Genomic DNA, 18,302 nt, shown 5'->3' with positions numbered 1-18,302 from the left:
CAATGCACAAAGTTGGAAGATGGACAATAGATTAGATAATATTAGATAAGAGTAATAAGTCACTGTTAAATATACTGAAGGAGATGTTTCGGTTTACTATCTACTACCCTTCCCACTCCCATACCCCTTCCCCTCTCTTCACTCTCCTCTACATAATGTAAAGTAACTCTATTCTTCCCTAGTGCCCCGCCCCATTATTGTGAATTAGCATTTGCATATCAAAGAAAACATTTGGCCTTTGCTTTTGGGGTCCAACTTACTTCGCTTACCTTGATATTCTCCAGTTCCATCTATTTACCACCAAATGCCAGAATTTCATTCTTCTTTAAAGTTGAGTAATATTCCATTGTATATATACCACATTTTCTTTATCCATTTATCTGTTAAAGAACACCTAAGTTGGTATCATAGTTTAACTATTGTGAGTTGAGCTGCTTTAAACATTGTCATGACTGTGTTAATGTAGTATGCTAATTTTAAGTCCTTTGAGTATCAACTGAGGAGTGGGATAACTGGGTCAAATGGTGGTTCCATTCCAGGTTTTCTGAGGAATCTCCATACTGCTTTCCATAACGGTTGCACCAATTTGCATTTCCCCCAGCAATGTATGAGTGTACATTTTTCCCAACTTCCTCACTAAAAATTTGAGAGTAAATTTTACCTCTTAATTTTACAAAGCTCTTAAAACATTCAGCAACTTATTCTTCATTCTTCCTTTTGTGCTCTTAAAGAATAGATAAGTTATCTCTATCTTTTTAATAAATGTTACCTCTCCCTGCACATCAGGCATAGGCAAGGGAAAAGGTTTCTGTCAGAGGGATGGACTGGCTGTGAAATAAAAGCTATTAAATTTATTTATCAGAAATAATGACAGAAGACAGAATTATCTTAAGAGCAGAGGCATGACCGATTGAACCATTCAGAAGGCTCTGGTTCTAACAAAGAAGGAGCCTGTGCTTGCTTTATTTATATCGGTATAGATCAAAAAGGACCAGTAGGAGCTTCTTCCTCAAAAAACAGGATGGGGGGATGGAAGAAGCAAGTCATTTGGCTCTAGGAGGTCACTCCCATCCAATGCTTGTATTTGACCTTCAGCAGTGAGCCAATGCGGGATAACCACATGACTCAGGCATTCTTGAACAATTATCAATAACTGTGAGCACCTGAGGCCAGATCCTCCTGGTTAATGACTCAATTATGCTTGGTTCTCATACAAGCCATGGATGGCTTATGGCATATCCACCTTTTCTGTTTTTTAAATGCAAATGATGGACAGCTACTTCAAATTTCCAGATCCTGCTTCTGAGTGTATGACAGCCTATTATCATGATACCAATAAAGAATTAGTAGCAAACATATCGTTCCAATAATACACCATGCAGAATGTTTCTGCGTGTTTCTAGGATTAAAGCCAATTAATTCATGAAGTATTTATTGAACTAGTGTGTAGGGTGTGTGCTAGGCTAGCTCAGGTGCAGGTAAGAGCTGATGGAGTCATAACCCAGACCCCAGGAGTTGGGGAAAAGCAGGCTTGTGGCGAGCAACCTGCAAACTGGTTTATTGCAGGAGAAACCATATATTTTATAGACTTTTAACCCAATCACAATGTGCCACAGGGGATCAGACCACCAGGCCCCTATATAGGTTCCCTTAGTAACACTAGGTAAATTTGGGGACAGTTGTTTACTTTCCTAAGTGACCAGAGCAGAATGCTCCTCTCCATAGGTATTCCTGATGGGTGTGAATGTGCGAAGGTTTTCCTTTAACACACTTGAGACATTCACAACTGCTAGCCAAGACTTAGGATTTCTCCCAACACTAGTGATGTAGGGTCCATGAGATCAACTCTGCTTTTCTGAATATTCTGGATGATGTAACTCCATAAGATCCAGGCTATTATTGACATGTCAAATGCCCATTAGTTGATTATTAATTACTTCCCAATGCTATTGGGAAGTATCATATTTGGCTACAGTAACACAGACATACTTATAGTCATCATGGCATTTAAGCCTTTGTTTAAATTTGAGAGCTGAAAGCTCATTACAAATATTTGTAACAGTAGCCGTTAAAGCATTTGATTTTGTCTCAATCTTTTCATCAATATTTCCAGGAGTCATAGCATCTTAACAGAATGGACTATGTCCCTAGATATTGTGAATGTGGGAACAGATAGAAACCTGAGAGAATACATCGAAATATATGGGACCCAAATTTTCATCAATTAAGAAATACCTGCTGGAAGCCCTATGTGAATTACTGATCGTTTTAGTGTAACATCAATCAGTTTGCTGGGCTCTGATTTGGTCTTCATTACATGGTTATTACTAGTGCAAAGCAACACCCAAACAATAGGTAGTAGTTCAAATCATGGAATTTCAAAAAATCAGAATGATTATATATATAAAATCTTATTTTTGTGTTCTGAAAATAGTTTTAGATAACTGTTTTCCTAGTTTCTTAGATATTCTACTGTATTAAAAATTCAAATTAAACATGGTTGCCTGCAAATTCTTTTCAAGAAGAAGTAAAAACAAAACAAACTTAGTGGCAGTGCTGTCATGTTAAGCCTTCCTGGCTGTGGACCTTCTGGAAGAAGTGACATTCCAATGTGACTCTTTTTTTTTTTCAATTTTGAAGATCGATACAAAGCATATCCAACCACTCTTAGAGATTTTATGTTGCATTGGCAAGACATTTGCACTTTCCATCCATTTATGAAAGGTGCCAAATTCTATTGCAGGATGATTAGGGCAGTAAGATACTGGTGAATGTTCCATGGAAATGACTGGCTTATTATGAGAGAGTCCCATTTTAATAAATGTTTGAACATATTATCTTAAATTCCAAGGGTCAGTATGATTGGCTAGCCTAGGTACTCCCTAAGCTGTCTCTTCCTCAAAAGCTATCTTTAAATACCCAGAATATTTATCATGAGACCAGCATATAGGTAATTTCCACTGTAGCCAGTATAATTAAATCCAGTAGCATGAATAAATGTAATACATGTATCTGTAAAATTTTTGATTATATGAATATCATTAGTAAATACGGGAATGAATTCTCCATGTATTCTACTGGCATGACAGTTCAGCAAAGCCAGTACAACTATAAATATGGTGGATAGAGTCTTATTATTTCTCTGTTGTTGAACTATCTGTTCAGCCTGAAGTGTAAGTTTCTTCAGTTGCCCCCACGATGACAGGTTGGTTTTTCTGGATATAGAATCCGGTGTATTATATTGCTCCATGTATCACTCAGCAGCAGTGAGAATTTTAATACCACAATTAAAAAAAAATTTTTTTTGAAATAATTTTGTGAAATTTAGTGGGTTTATGTAGGGTTCTGTTTTCCCTTTTAATTTTTTAAAATTGTAGAAAAAAGTTGATACAAGTTGGAGTATCATTAGTTTTAAATTGTAGACAATGACCTAGCATTGTACAAGTATTTAAACTATAAGAAGTGACTTAATAAATATTTTTATTTGGCCAGGAAAATTTGTAAAAGTTACCTCTTAAGCATGTGAGAATTGTTAAAGTCAATGTTTTTGGGCTAAAGAGGGCATTGCAGTGAAAGGAGACCTAGTTTTTACCAAATGTATCATTTTATTTTGTCTCTAGTAGTGGACTAAGAGACAAAATTGTGAAATGGGGTCAGTATAGATATTGAAAGTCAGTTTAACAACTTGTTTGTTTTATAGGTAATGGCTGTATTATCTTAAATTAACAAGTTTTTATATTACAATTGGTACAAGTGTAAGACTTTAACAAACAGTAGTTTTAACATTTGTAAGGGAAATACAATATAAAATTAAGAAGAGTAAAAATATTTAATTTTTATAATAGTTATTAATTAAACAATATAATTTTATACATTAAATCTTTAATTTTTGTTTATATTAAGAATATAGTAATTTGTATAACAAAAGTTTAGTTTTTGAACTTAACTTTCAATGAACTTGAATTATTAACTTGGAATGAGATGAGAAGCAGACTTTTAATACAGGTGGCCTCCACAGACTCTTTTTTAAATAGAATATACATATGTGTAGTGAGCACAGGAAAATTTTCTTTCATTTATTAATAATAAAAAATGAAGTAAAGCAATGAACAGCTTTTTACTACCATATTATGAAAAATTTTTATTGTCATCAAATTTGAGTTGATCCAAGTATAGGGAATTAATACCTTCAAATATTATTGGGTAAAATGTGAATTGGTTGTATCTTTCAGGACAGTGATCCAATTAATTATTTAAACATCTTAGAATTTTATGTCATTGATCTAGTAATAATATTTTAAAGAATTTGTTAAAATTTTTTATGCATAAAGATTCAGCTGTACGAATACAATTTAGAAGGTTATGTACTAAACGTTAATAGTAGTTATTCATGTATAGTAGATTTTTAAGAGATTCTTATGTATACTTCTTAATATTTCTTAAATGAGTCTCTTGATAAAATTTAGGTAAGGTGTTTTAATTTAATTCTTAGTTTCTTATTTGAATATTGTTTCATAAAATTTGTATATATAATTTTTTTGAATTAATATAACTTAGGTATCATAATTTAATATTATATCTGAAACATGAAACAGACAAGTTAAGAGAACTTTTATCCCCTCTTGGGGGAAGGTGTCAAAATATTTTTATATCTCATATTACTAACTTTTAAATATGCTAGTGTCTCTTAATTATCCTTTAGAAATATAGTTAAATTCACTTCTCAGTGTACAGTGTAACATAAAAATTTTATAACTCATAAAATATTAAATGACACAATTAAATTTTTAATTAATTTGTTTTTATTATATAAGTTTGGAAGAGACCATTATTGTAGAAAATTTAGTTTGGAGACCATCGGCTTTGTAAAATGTCCTTTTAAATCTTATACATTAAAGACATATATCTGGGAAATAAAAATACAATTAACATATTACAAGTTAGTAATAATTATTATAATTACATTGATGTTTTTATATTAACCAAGTTTAGCTTTTAAAGTGAAATTTGAAATCTGGAATGTAAGGTGGTATTTTAAAACAACAGTTATTGTTTAACCAAAATTTTATAATTATTAATTTATTCTAGCTTTTCTAAATAATTAAAACTGAACAGACATAAGAAATTATTCTATTGGAATGAGATTAGATGACTGTTTTAACTATTTCCTCTTCCTTTTATTCTTTGGTTAAAAGACCCAATTAATAGGGGTCTGTGAAAAGATCTTATTTATACTTGTAAATAGGCCTCATGATAGAAACTTAGCAGAACTTAAAGAGAAAAAAGCTTTAAATAACTTTAGCTGATTGTGTTAATTTTATATAACCAATTTAATTATATGTAAACCTTTTGAAAGTTATTTTGTACAAATTATTTTAATGTACTCAGACATGTTATAGTCTTCTACTTTACAAGTTGAAAAATTTCTTAGACCCTTATATATCACACCTGGTAGTTTAAGTCCCAGCAACTTAGTTCTCAGTGAGAATGCAGAGAATAAAAGAATTTTAGGCCTTTTTTTATGTTAACCAAATGACATACACATCAAATGTTTAAATATATTTTAGTCAAGAGTATCTGATGCTTTTATACTTAGTAAATAATATTTTAGCACCCAATAGATAACATTTTAGTATTTCAACCTTATAAATCAGTAACTAATCCTGTAATAAAGACATATATTAATCCTGTTTACTTTAAATTTAATTTACTTATCTTTAATTGTAAAAGTCAAGACATTAAACAAATGTCGATGACAGTATTAACTATCTTTCTGTTGAAAAAAATTGTTAGAAGCAAATAGATATACATTTTTAATATTACAAGAATTAGCAAAGTTGAGGCGCCAATGGCGGGCAGTGGAGATTACTGTGGAGTTTTAGATTGCCCTCACAAAGAATGGCGGACTCAGGTGTTCTCAAACAATTGTCAATAACTGTGAGTTCCTGAGGCCAGATCCTCCCATTAATGGCTCCACTACGCTTGATTCTCATACAAGCCAGGGGTGGCTTCCCACAGTTAGCTATACTATATCTATATTACATTAGAGTATAACTGTACTACACTAATGTGAGTTATAGCATAACTATGGCCATAATATAATAAATGTTAACAACTAACACTTATTGAGAATTTCCTTTGTGCCAGATGCTGAGTTACTGGTGTTCTCTTGTATATTTAGTCCTGTGGCAAATCCCATGAGCTAGGAACTAATTTACAAATGAGGAGATTCAAGCTTAGAGTTTTAATCAACTTGTCCAGGATTATGCAAATATTCAATGGTGAGACCTGGAACTCTCTGGATAAATGCTGCCCTTCCCAGCTATTTAGGGGTTGTGTGCAGCTAGGGTCAGAATCTACCTACCATCTAATCCATGGATATCTGTTATGAATGAGCAGTGGTTGCTCTTTAGCTTTCTGTAGAAAGCTAAAGATGCCCCCACCCATCTTCGCCCCTGGCCAAGGTATCCATGCCCTGATCCTCAGAATATTCTATTACATGACAAAGGGAATTAGATTGCAAATGAAGTTCAGTTTACTAATCAGCTAGTCTTAAAATAGATTATCCACATGGGTCCCGTGTAATATTAAAGGTTCTAAAATGTGAAAAGGGAAGGAAATGGGTGGCAGTAATATAGTGTGAAAAAATTTTGAAGATGGAAGAGGCCACATGCTAAGGGATGACAGAAGCCTCTAAAAGCTGGGTAAAACAAGGAAACAGATTCTTCTAGAACTTCTAGAAAGGAACACAGCCTCGCCAATTCCTAGATTTTAGCCTAGTCACACCCATTTTGGACTTCTGACTTTCAGATCTGAAAGATAAGTTCATGTTATTTTAAAATTACAAAATGTGTACGACTTTCTTACAGCAACAATAGGAAACTAATACACTTTCATTATCAGATAAGCCCAGTCCTTGTCCCCACTCCCTGACATGCATCAGACCACTTTGGAACATAAGCTGACTCTCCCTTCCACTATATTTACATCAAGAAAATAACCTCCTTTGGGAGCACAGCTATTTGCAAGGCCCTCATAATAACTTCTTTCTTGAAAGATGGAGAAAATGAGAAGGTATATGAAGAGGGAAAAAATTAAATGGAGTGATTGTATGTATGGCTTCAGTTTTTGCTGGCTATCTTTCTTGCTTTGCTCTTCTTATGATAATACTAAATGTTTCAATATACAGCATAGTGATGCTTTAATCCTTAACAGGTATCCACACAGATTGGAATGATATAATGCAGGGACTGTTTAAGGATCTGCAGAAGATGTCAATTTGTCTTGCCATGTGTATATGAGACATACAACCAGACCAGATAGAAGCTAATAACTCTGAGGCAGGTTCTTAAGAATCTCCTCCTATATTGGCACATACTTCAATACTGGCATTATGGGATTTCATATAACTGCAGAAAACTTGTTCTGCTCCTCTGGACTGTTCTCCACCTCATGTTCTCTCCTTATACCTTACTTATACTCCTGTGATTATTTGAGGAAAGAAGGATCTATCTGTATGTAGTTTCATGGTGTATCTTTTGTTGTTTAGGACAACTGTAAATTAATTAGAATTCTTGGCCCTTGAATTTGTAGAGGAACCATGTACCTAAGGTGTAATCAAACCTACTCAGACCATCGTAATAAACTGTGTGAATAGACTCAGCTCTGACTCCAAGCTATTCATCATTTCTATTTCCGACAAAGTCAGATGAAGGACTGAGAAGACTAAATGGGGGAAAGTTCTGGAAGTAAGCAAAATCAGAACCCTTAAAGGTTTCTCCCTAAAGAACAGCAGAGGACTCCTAAGTGCATTTTTAGTAATGCTCAATCCAAAGCTGGGTACTGAATCTCTAATCACCGTAGACTAGCTCTTACTGAAAAGTAAATTGGATAATAAGTAAGTCATAACTATCACTTATTCAGCATTCACTGGGACTAGGCACCATATTAAGTCCTTTACATAATTAGTTCATTTAATTTAACAACAACCAGATACATAGTTATCTTTATTAGCCCCTCTTTAGTAAAATTTTAAAAATCACTGATCCTTGAAGTGATTAAATGACCTGCCAAGATCACACAAATGGCAAATAACAGAACTTATAACAAATAACAAACACAAATCTGTTGTCTTTGTCTTGGTTTGTTTCTCCCAGCAGCAGACCCTGAAATGAGGATTTAAGTGCGAGTCTCTTATTTAGGAAGTGATCCCAGGAAGCACCAGCAGGTGAGCTGGGAACAGAGACAGGGAAGAGAGAGCATTCAATAAAGGATGCATTGTGGAGCAAGTTACCACAGTGGACAACTGGATTTCAGTCCTAGTAGGAAGACTTCAGCACCAGTGTATATATCTCAGGGTTATCCCACCTGATAGGGTAGGGAGCTGGGGTATTTATGCACCAATTCCCATTGGTCAGGGATTGAGGACTGCTCCTCTCTCAGGCAAGTATGAATGCTCCCACAGACAGAAAAAGTGTTCTTGTACAAAGAATGGCCTGTGTTTGCAAAAAGGAGCTGAAATTAAAGGATGCAATTAGAACATCCACAGCATTTCTTAACCACTACATGAGTCCAACTACTGCCAGGTCACTTGTAGGACCCAGAAAGTTGTATCCCCTTGTGTAAAAGCCATCCCAAAGTAACGGTTGTTGGAGTCCTATCCTATTGGTTGCTTAAATTTCCACTCAGAATGCTACAGTTTGGCCTCTGCGTTCTTGCCAGCTAAGTACTAAGAATATTTTCTTGCATTTTCTACTGTATGAAGCTTCAGTGAAATAGCCCATCCTTAGATTGAATCACTGGGTACCACAAAACAGACTCTCCAGCTATTTTGCAGCCTACACTAAGGAACCAGATCCAACCAGGGACCAACGAATTTGTTTTCCACCATGACTGTGCTACATTTTGAGGAAAGGAGCAAAAGACCCTGTGGGTCACTTGTGCAACACTGGGAAACTTATCTTCTCGGCAGAATGTATTAACTCCTGGAGCATTCTAAGACCTCAAACCCTGGAGTGGCTTTAACTCCCTGGAAAAGTCAGCATCTTCTTTCAGAGAGTTGGAGAAATCAAAACTAAACTACTTCTTCCATCAACCTGCTCACAGTACTGGGAATTACATATGATCTAGACTCAAGAAAAAGTTTCTCAAGCTTTAGTGTGCAGATGAGGCATCTAGGGGTCTTGTTAAGAAGCAGACTCTGGGCTGGGGGTGTAGCTCAGTGGTAGAGCACTTGCTCTGATTCCATGGGCCTAGAAAGGGGCTTGAGACTCTGTGGTCTGAGGAGCTCCCAGCTGATTCTGATGCTATTGTGCAGGACCACGCCTGGAGCAAGCAAGCTTTGTCCTCAAGTGTGTCACAAAGGCTTTCTTAAGCTAATTCTGGAGAAAAGAAAATATTTCTTCAGCTAAGAGAGTTACCATGAGGTCAAAAGTCCAAGCAAGCCAAGAATTTGGAGTGGTTAACAAAAGCGAAGAAGAAGAACCAAAATTCTACCTAGCAGCAATTCAAGGTCAGGAGGAGAAAGAACCAAGAATCTAGTACTTGCTGGAAAGCGCTGAGCACTGCCCTTCTGTAGAATCAGGGTTCATGAGGTTGTCTGAATGGAAGGTCAAACATATAAACATTGCTTACACTCCTTTACAAGTCATGACCCTTTAGATCTCTAGGTACAACTTGGGATCCTCCACGAGATCATATTTAAACAATAGTTAAAAATACAGAAACCTTGCTATAATGAGCCTTTTATATGCACTGACTCATTTTAGTCTCACAACTACACAAAGTGGCATCTGCTGTTATTTCCCCTTTTTTATAGATGAAGAGACAGAGGCAAAAGTGGTAAAGTGGCTTGCTTAGAGACACAGAGCTAGTTAGAGGCAGAGCTGGAATTTTAGCCCAAGAAGTCTGTCCTGGGTGAATAATTTGGTTAAATCCAGAGCTAAGAAAATCTGTACCAAAGTATTTACCCAATGTGCTTTAAAATATAAAAGAACTTTACTGTGCACCAAGAATATTCTCAGTAATTTCATAGAAAGGAGATTCCATAAATATGACTTTCAGAATATTTGCTTTGCTTGCCAATGTTAGCCATTATGATTTTTCCCCAAAAGACTAAACAAGGGAGGGGAAACAATCCTCCTTATCACTGTCATAAAAAAATAATTTCTTTATCATTTACATTTAAATACCTACTCCTTAATATCTGATATTTGGGCTGACTCTTAAAGGATTAAACTGGATATCGCCAATGGAACAAGAGAAGCAATGAATGAGAAACACTAAAATATAGCATTCATTCGTTATCATCAGTCCATTTATTAATTTATAAAATATCTGCTGAGTACCTACCATATGCAGATGTGGAAATGTTTCTGATGAGCAACCCACAGAGTAGGAAGCCAAAAAGCACCTCTGATGGTGCGTATCTAAAATCCCAGGGACCCAGGAGGCTGAGGCAGGAGGATCACAAGTTCGAGGCCAGCTTCAACAACTTAGCAAGATCTGTTAAGATTTTTAAAAGGAATGGGGATGCAGGGATGTAGCTCAGTGGCAAAGATCTCCTGCGTTCAATCCCCAGTAAGCACTCCCCTCCCCCCAAAAAAGAACACATCTAAATGCAGCTGGAAGTAGGTTTTTAGAAGCCCCAAATGACAAAAGAGAAGCCACCAACCACACCAGGAAACATATGGAAAGTAGGGGCAGTGGAGGCAGGCATTCCAGCCCCAACCTCCTTCATTTGAGAGAGAGGGCAGAGAAATGGGCAATGAAGGAAGCCCTCACACAAAACCCAGGCCCTCAGCGGAAGCAAAAATTTACAAGAGGAGACAAATGAGGAAGATGCAGCAGAAGGAACGGTGTTGTCACTGTACAGTAAAAACGGAACAGAAATAAGCATCAGATTTTCAACCTCAGGAAGAAGCACTTTGAACTACACCCAACCTGCCCTTTTTAAAAGATTCTGGTGCCCGGGCTTTCTGGTGCTCTCTTTTCTCAAGATCATATCTACAGTTTTCACAGATCAAGCAGGCTTGCTGATATTATCAGGGCTTTGAATTAAGGACAGGCACAGGCTCAGGCTTGCCAAGTATATTTGTCATCCAAGCCTGATTGTAGTTTTCGACACATTGTTGGATTATTCCAGATGTTTAGTAATCAGTAATCCAGTTACCCATGCCTGTGAAAGACAAGGCCTGTTGTACCAGCCCTTGAGCATAGCCTCCTCATTTTCATTTTCGATAGTTAAATATTCCCAACCGTCTTGTCAGCTCCATCCTCTCAGTCCTCCACAAAGCAAAGGAAACCTCCCTGGTGAGTCAGATTTTGTGGTGAGTAATATTTAAAGCGTTGTTGATGCTCAAATTTACTGTGGTTACAATTGCATAGGATGTCATTATGACTTTACAGCAATATTGTACAATAGTACAGTGTGTGCCTTGACGGTGTCAAAATCATTCTTTTATTTGAATTTCCATATCTCAGCGTTTTCTTATAAAACAACAGAAATGAGTTCGTTGGGGGACTTTTTTTTTTTTTTTTTAGCAAGTCTGGCATTAGTTTGCTCTCTGAGAAAAACAAAAACCTAGTCATTCTTCCCTATTTCTCAGAGGTGTTGTAAGGATTAACATAATGCCAGCAAAAGGGAAGTAATAAGTATTACTATTTAAAAATCCCTTGCAGATGTTAGCATGTGGCTTGCTGAAACAGTACAATCCCACGAGGTCTACAGAACATAAATCACAATCCCCTGAATCCTACAAGTTTGAAACTGAAACACAGAGACTTGCAGAGCAAGACCTGCAGAACCAGAGAGGAAACTGCCCAAGCAAGGCTAACATGGGTACAGAACTCAGGCTGAGTGAAGTCATCCCTTTCCCTGTCCAACTTCTGTGATTCTAGGTCAGTGAGTTTGTCCCTCCCGGGAAAACCAAGAGGGGAAAAAAAAAAAAAAAAAAAAAAAAAACCTCTGATTTTTTTTTTTTTTTTTTTTTTTTTTTTTTTCTCTACTCAGAGAACACAGTATGTAGACACTGGGGTTTTGTGAAGTTCACCAAAAGCCTCTTTCCATGGAACTTGCCATTCAAGTGAAAAATTTTGAGTCACAGTTTTGGAGGCAAAATTCTCTTGGTTTTATTGGAAAAATGCATAAAATGTATCATGTCACTTAATGGTTTGTTTTCATGTTCCACTTGTTATTAAAAGAATGGAGAGAAACTTCTCTTTAGGACTAGTGGCATTCATTTTAGAATCAGTCCTATAGAAAAGTATATGTGACCTTTTCAATGGAAAAAAAAAAAAAAAAAAAAGCCTCTGGATTTACAGATTTTTTTCCAAGTTAGAATATCCATTTTAAAGTAACTGCTACTGGGCTGGGGAGATAGCTCAGCTGGTAGAGTGCTTACCTCATAAGCACAAGGCCCTGAGTTCGATCCCCAGTACCACAAAAAAACAAAACAAATAAAGTGACTGCTACTGTAGTTCATTTGTGTCATTTCTATACAAAACTTCCAAATTTCAAGTTCAGAAAGGAAAAACATCCCTTAAATAGGAATACTTGTATTGATCATCTCTTTGTCCATTCAGAGGCTAACATCCTGGGGTAGATGGAGAAAAGGGAGACAAGTTCCTCCAATTACATGGGTTCTTTCAACATTTTAGACACTCCGTTTACAGCATAAGTGAAAATAACACAAGCGAAGGTAGATGACCCTTGAAAATTTGAGAGCTACTTTTTGTTTCCTTGGCTGCCATCTAGTGGTCAATGATAAAACATGCTCCCGAAAACACCTGCCTACCTTTGAAACAAAAAAAGCCTGGTTGGTTAAAGAAATGTCGCAGACAGTGGGCAATTATCCTTTCTAATAATTCTTACTTTTATCTAAAAGTGATCTTTCCTTTTATGAAAAGAGAATTGATCCAATAACCCAGTATTGATGTATCCCTAATATTTGCACTTGGACTTTGGAAAGATAGAGAAAAGAAGGTCCCTGCCTTCCATGGAGGAGAAATATAAAAATCAACAATGAGGCTTGTGACAAGTGCTTAAAAGAAGAATAGATGAGTTATGAAGGACACCAGGGAGGAAGCCCCATTATTCACCAGGAAAGTTTGAGTTGAAGTTTGAATGATTGAGTGGGAACTCTTCTAACAGACTACAGGAAAAGAAGCGTTATAGGAGAGCTTGGAGGCTATGTGTTGGAGAACACTGAGAAACTATATCAAAAAAATATGCAGAGGCTAAATTAGGAAGGGCCTTGTGAGATTGTATTAGGTGCCTGTTATTATAACAGATAACCCAGTGGCACACAACAATCAGCACTTATTTCTCATTTGAGGCTGCAGGAGGACTGGGATAACCATGTCCTACCTGTCTCTTATCTTTACTGGGACCAGTGGACTAGCCTGGGGATGTTCTTTTCATGATACTAGCAGAAGCAAAAGAGAAAGAGTAAAAATATGTAAGGTCTTTTTCAGCCTGCAGTTGCATGAACTAGCAAGCTGTTTCCTCTTTATACTTAATTATCCCAAGAAAGTCACTTGACTGAACCCTAGACAAGAGGCAGAGAAATGTTGTCTACCTTTTTAGTAGGAAAAACAGCAAAGTCATCTAATAAAAGACTCAAATGAAGGAAGAATGGGAAATGGATCTCATAATGCAATCTGTCACAAGTTCCATTTTGGAAATGTTGGGTCTGAGATACCCAAGGATTTGTCTAAAGAGTTGGAAGGTTGGAAAAACATTTTCTAACCCAAAACAGAGATCCAGCTTGGAGTTATCCAGGAGCCCTAAGAATCCCATGCAAACTTCTGGGCCCCATCTCACACCAAGTCGATCTCTCAGTAGAAACATCAGGAATCTGCACGCTGATCAACCTCCCTAGATGATGTTTCCTGTTCACACTGAGGGTGAAGACCACTGGCAAATAAATGAAAAAGTAGAGAAAAGGATAAGAGGTGAACATCAAAAAGAACACTGGTAGAAAGAGAAAATAGCTCCCACAAGGGACACTAGAAATAGTGGGAAAAGAGATAACAGAAACCAAAGAAGAACTCAATGAAAAATTGATATGAAGCAAATGGGAAACAAGAATCACAGCTTGCTGGCTCAATGTGGTTTGAGTGCATGGTCCTGCCTTAAAGAGAGCAAACTGAGGACACATCCTGTTCATAATAGGGAGGTCTGTGCTGTGGGAAACTAATCTGATAGACTGATTAATATGTAAAATGAGCATTTATTTGATCAAAAATCCTACAGCTAATATTCCACCTCACAGAAGAAAAACCTCAATGTAGAAGGGCAAATGTGCAGGGAAAATGTAGGGGAGTTGGGATGCAGTTGGTTTTATTTTATTTTACTTTTTTTGGGGAGGGGTATTAGCAAAAAAATGGAAGCAATTTCGACATCTACCAATAGAGGGATAGATGAGTAGATATGACACATTCAAGCTATCATTAAACATTAAAGACTGCTACAAATGCCAAAACTTATCAAATCATGCACTTTATTGTATCTCACTTACACCTCCTCAATAAAGCCATTTAAAAAAAAAAATCAAAAAAGAGACCAATGAAAAATGGTGTCCAAACACCAGAGGAGAGAACACAATGCCATTCACATGTCAAATAGAACAGGATTGGCCAGGAAAAAGCCTATAATCATAAAAGTCCCATATATTTGGCAATAGGAAGTACTTTATGAATAGGAAACAATGCTAATGTCAGGGATATCATTAGGCTTGTTTTGCAGATAAAAAGAAAAAAAAGTGGCATGAAATAAAATGAAAATCTGCCATCTCTTCCATTTCTCTTTTCACAGATCCCATGTTATCATTACTACTGATCAATTCCATAACTAAACTGATGTATAACCCAAAAAGTTAGCCTCTGGATAATTATTAAAGAAAGAAAAATGACATTTTTGTATCTGATGATTCACATATGATGCCAAATATGATTGATGAAACACTAAAAGGGGGTTTATCACTAATATGTAAGACCTTATTTAATAAAGAACTCTTCCATCATTTCTTCATAAAGTACACTAAGTTTTCTTAAGCAGATCAAAGGATGCCAAAGAGTGTGTTATAGCTAAGTCTTGGATTTCCAAGAGAGCTTTCTAGAACATAATGCTCCTAGTTACATATCACATATTTTTTTCTGAATGTCAGGGCCCAAGATCCACTGTAGTGGGTGGGTGCTGGGGACAGGTTATGGGACACAAAGAAACCAGGGGTCTCTTTGCACAGAGGTTCTGAAACTGAGCCAGAAAACTCTGATTTATCCAAGCCTTCTCCTATTTGGATGAAGACACATTTATTTGAATGCACTTTGCTCAAATGACTTGATGATTCAAACACACACACATACACACACACACACACACACACACACACCACACACACACATGCACACCAAACAGCTAATTTGATAGGCAAGATCATCCACATGATCTCTCAACCCAAGGTCAACCATCTACATCAAATTGCAGACCCTGCAAATATTTTACAAAGGAGGAATAATTGTCCTAACACCTTATAATTTTGAAATAAGATAGGAAGATGTCAAACATCAAGCCTTGCCAGGAGTGGTGGTATACACCTGTAATCCCAGGGGCTCAGGAGGCTGAGGCAGGAGGAGCCTGAGTTCAAGCCAGCCTCAGCAATTTAGAGAGGCCCTAAGCAATGCAGTGAACCCTGTCTGTAAATAAAAAGGAATCAAGCCCCACAACATAGGAAGTGAGATTCCCCAGCAGCTAAGCTGCCACACCATGAAAACTTAGCTAAACCCTAACATACTTGTCTGAACAATAGCTAAGTGATAGTCATGTGTATCTCTCAAAGGTCATTTTAACCTGGCAACAAAGCTTTAGCTCAAAAGATGCATTAAATGTAGAATTTCAAGCTCTCTAAGGTAGCAGAAAAGAAACTGGTAAGAGCCTTGGAAATCATGCATCTCTGGTGGAGTTTGACTCTGCCTACTCACACAAATCCAGCTATTCATCTCAAGAGAGCTAAGTTTTACTAGGAAACTAGAAAATAGTGTTCTCTCTTCCCCGGTATTCTCTAATTTCAACTTAGTTCTCTGAAAGTTCAAGTCCGAGTGTGAACCTCAATTATCTGACACCTTCTCGAGAGAGAAAATGGGGGAGAAAAAAAACCTTCTCATGACTCAGTTTCTTTCTCTCTCTCTCTCTCTCTCTCTCTCTCTCTCTCTCTCTCTCTCTCTCTCTCTCTCTCTCTCTCTCTCTCTCTCTCTCAATTGTGTAAAGATATACAAGACCTAGAGAAGCTCCTGAGAGATGCTATCATCTATGGTCAGCCTCGAACCCGCAGAGCTTGGAAAAAGATTCTCATCCTGGTAGAGGGCATCTACAGGTATGTTAATAACCACACGCATTTTAACATCCACAGCAAGATGATCAATGGGGAAAAACTGACCTTTCGTAGGTTAATGAAGAAACGAATTAGGTATGGGTAGTATGAAAGAAATTAAGATGGGTTATTTATGGGAGTTGTCAGACCTTGGGTCTCCCATATTTTTGATGACTTATTGCATATGGTGGAACACCGTGGAGGTTCACATGCTTCTGAAGCCTTCCTCAGAAGTGTTCTCATAATTACTTTGTGTTGATTCTTTCCACTACCTTTGCCTGCCCTGGGGTTTCAGGCATGTGACTGAACCACTCAACATCAGAATGTTCCTTGCCCTTACTCTGTAATAGATGTTTTAATGGGCGTCCCCAATACTGCTAACTAGATAGTGCATTCAGCCACAGCTGCTTGCTGAGCTTGGCTAACTTCAAGTTCAGTGGTTGGCATCAGAATACAAAAGGCTTTCTCCAGAACTGAGGGAGGGAGGATGGTAGTGTGATGATCTTAACATTTGAATATATGTTCAGGATCAAGTTTTTCCACACCCTTTTAACCTGAGCAAATGCTCAGCTATTCATAGCTGTATTTTTATATTGCAGGTTGTCATTTAAATTGCTTCATTCTCTACTTCAACCAATTATCGCTGCTAAAATGAAAATTGCATCCAAGTATTTTTGCTGTTGGGTTTCCTAGTCCACAGGTCAGGGAAATATTATCTCAGAATACCCATTCCTACCTAGATCAAGTCCCAAACAACCCTAATGTTAGAGTATGCAAGGAAGAAATTTCCTGTGAGACAATGATAGAGAAGTGAAAAATATTTTAAAAAGGAAGAGCTGTTTAAACTTCCAACCAGGAGGAGTGCGGCCGCAAGGGAGACTTAAAAACAAAAGCAATGTTACATTCAGCTAGCTAGTATGATCATTCCCTGAGTGCACATTGTTTCTCTTACATAACTAATATGTTAGTCAACTTCATGTTGCTATGACCAAAATATCTGACAAGACCAACTTAGAAGAGAATAATTTATTTGGGGCTCACAGTTTCAGTGTCTCAGTTCATGGTTGGCCAACCCCATTGCTTTGGGCCTAAGTTGAGATGAACCATCATGGAGAAAGGCAGTGGCAGAGGAGAGCTACTCACCTCAAATTGGCCAGAAAGCAGAGAGAGAAGGGAAGGGACTGCAGGAAAGACAAACCCTATCAGAATACAACCCCAGTGAGCCACCTCTTCTAGGCATGCCCTACCCGCCAACAGTTACCCACCAGGTTAATCCATTCAAACCAGGATGGACTGCTTAGTTTACAACTCTCATAATATAATCATTTCACCTCTGAATATTCCTGCACTACCACAGGAGCTATGGGGACACACCTCAGATTCAAACCATATTAACTGAGTAACAAATAACTGAAGAAATATACCACCATCCCTTTTGGAAATAAGAAGCAAATTCTCCCAAATTTAAAATAATAATAGTTCCACAGTCTGGCTATTGTGAATTGAGCAGCTATGAACATTGATGTGGCTGTATTTCTGTAGTATGCAGATTTTAAGTCCTTTGGGTATAGGCCAAGGAGTGGGATAGCTGGGTCAAATGGTGGTTCCATTCCAAGTTTTCTAAGGAATCTCCACACTGCTTTCCATAGCGGCTGCACTAATTTGCAGCCCCACCAGCAGTGTATGAGTGTACCTTTCTCCCCACATCCTCGCCAACACCTGTTGTTGCTCGTATTCTTGATAATCGCCATTCTAATTGGGGTGAGATGGAACCTTAGGGTGGTTTTGATTTGCATTTCTCTTATTACTAGAGATGTTGAACATTTTTCCATATGTTTGTTGATTGCTTGTAGATCTTCTTCTGTGAAGTGTCTATTCATTTCCTTAGCCCATTTGTTGACTGGACTGTTTGAATTCTTGGAGTAGAGTTTT

The 18,302-nt window shown here is 37.1% G+C and overlaps 1 protein-coding gene across 1 annotated transcript in view; it reads left to right on the top strand.

Annotated features, from left to right (window-relative positions):
• SPTLC3 (serine palmitoyltransferase long chain base subunit 3) overlaps positions 1-18,302 on the top strand; it is a 168,000-nt gene that overhangs the window by 83,511 nt on the left and 66,187 nt on the right. The window contains exon 7 of the mRNA XM_079128498.1: positions 16,268-16,373. Coding sequence (XP_078984624.1) covers positions 16,268-16,373 — 106 coding nt within the window. The remainder of the gene's footprint in view (positions 1-16,267; positions 16,374-18,302) is intronic.

This window comes from Sciurus vulgaris, assembly GCF_902686455.1.
Source record: "Sciurus vulgaris genome assembly, chromosome: 2".
Taxonomy (NCBI): Eukaryota; Metazoa; Chordata; class Mammalia; order Rodentia; family Sciuridae; genus Sciurus; species Sciurus vulgaris.
This window is presented reverse-complemented; position numbering and strand designations above follow the sequence as displayed.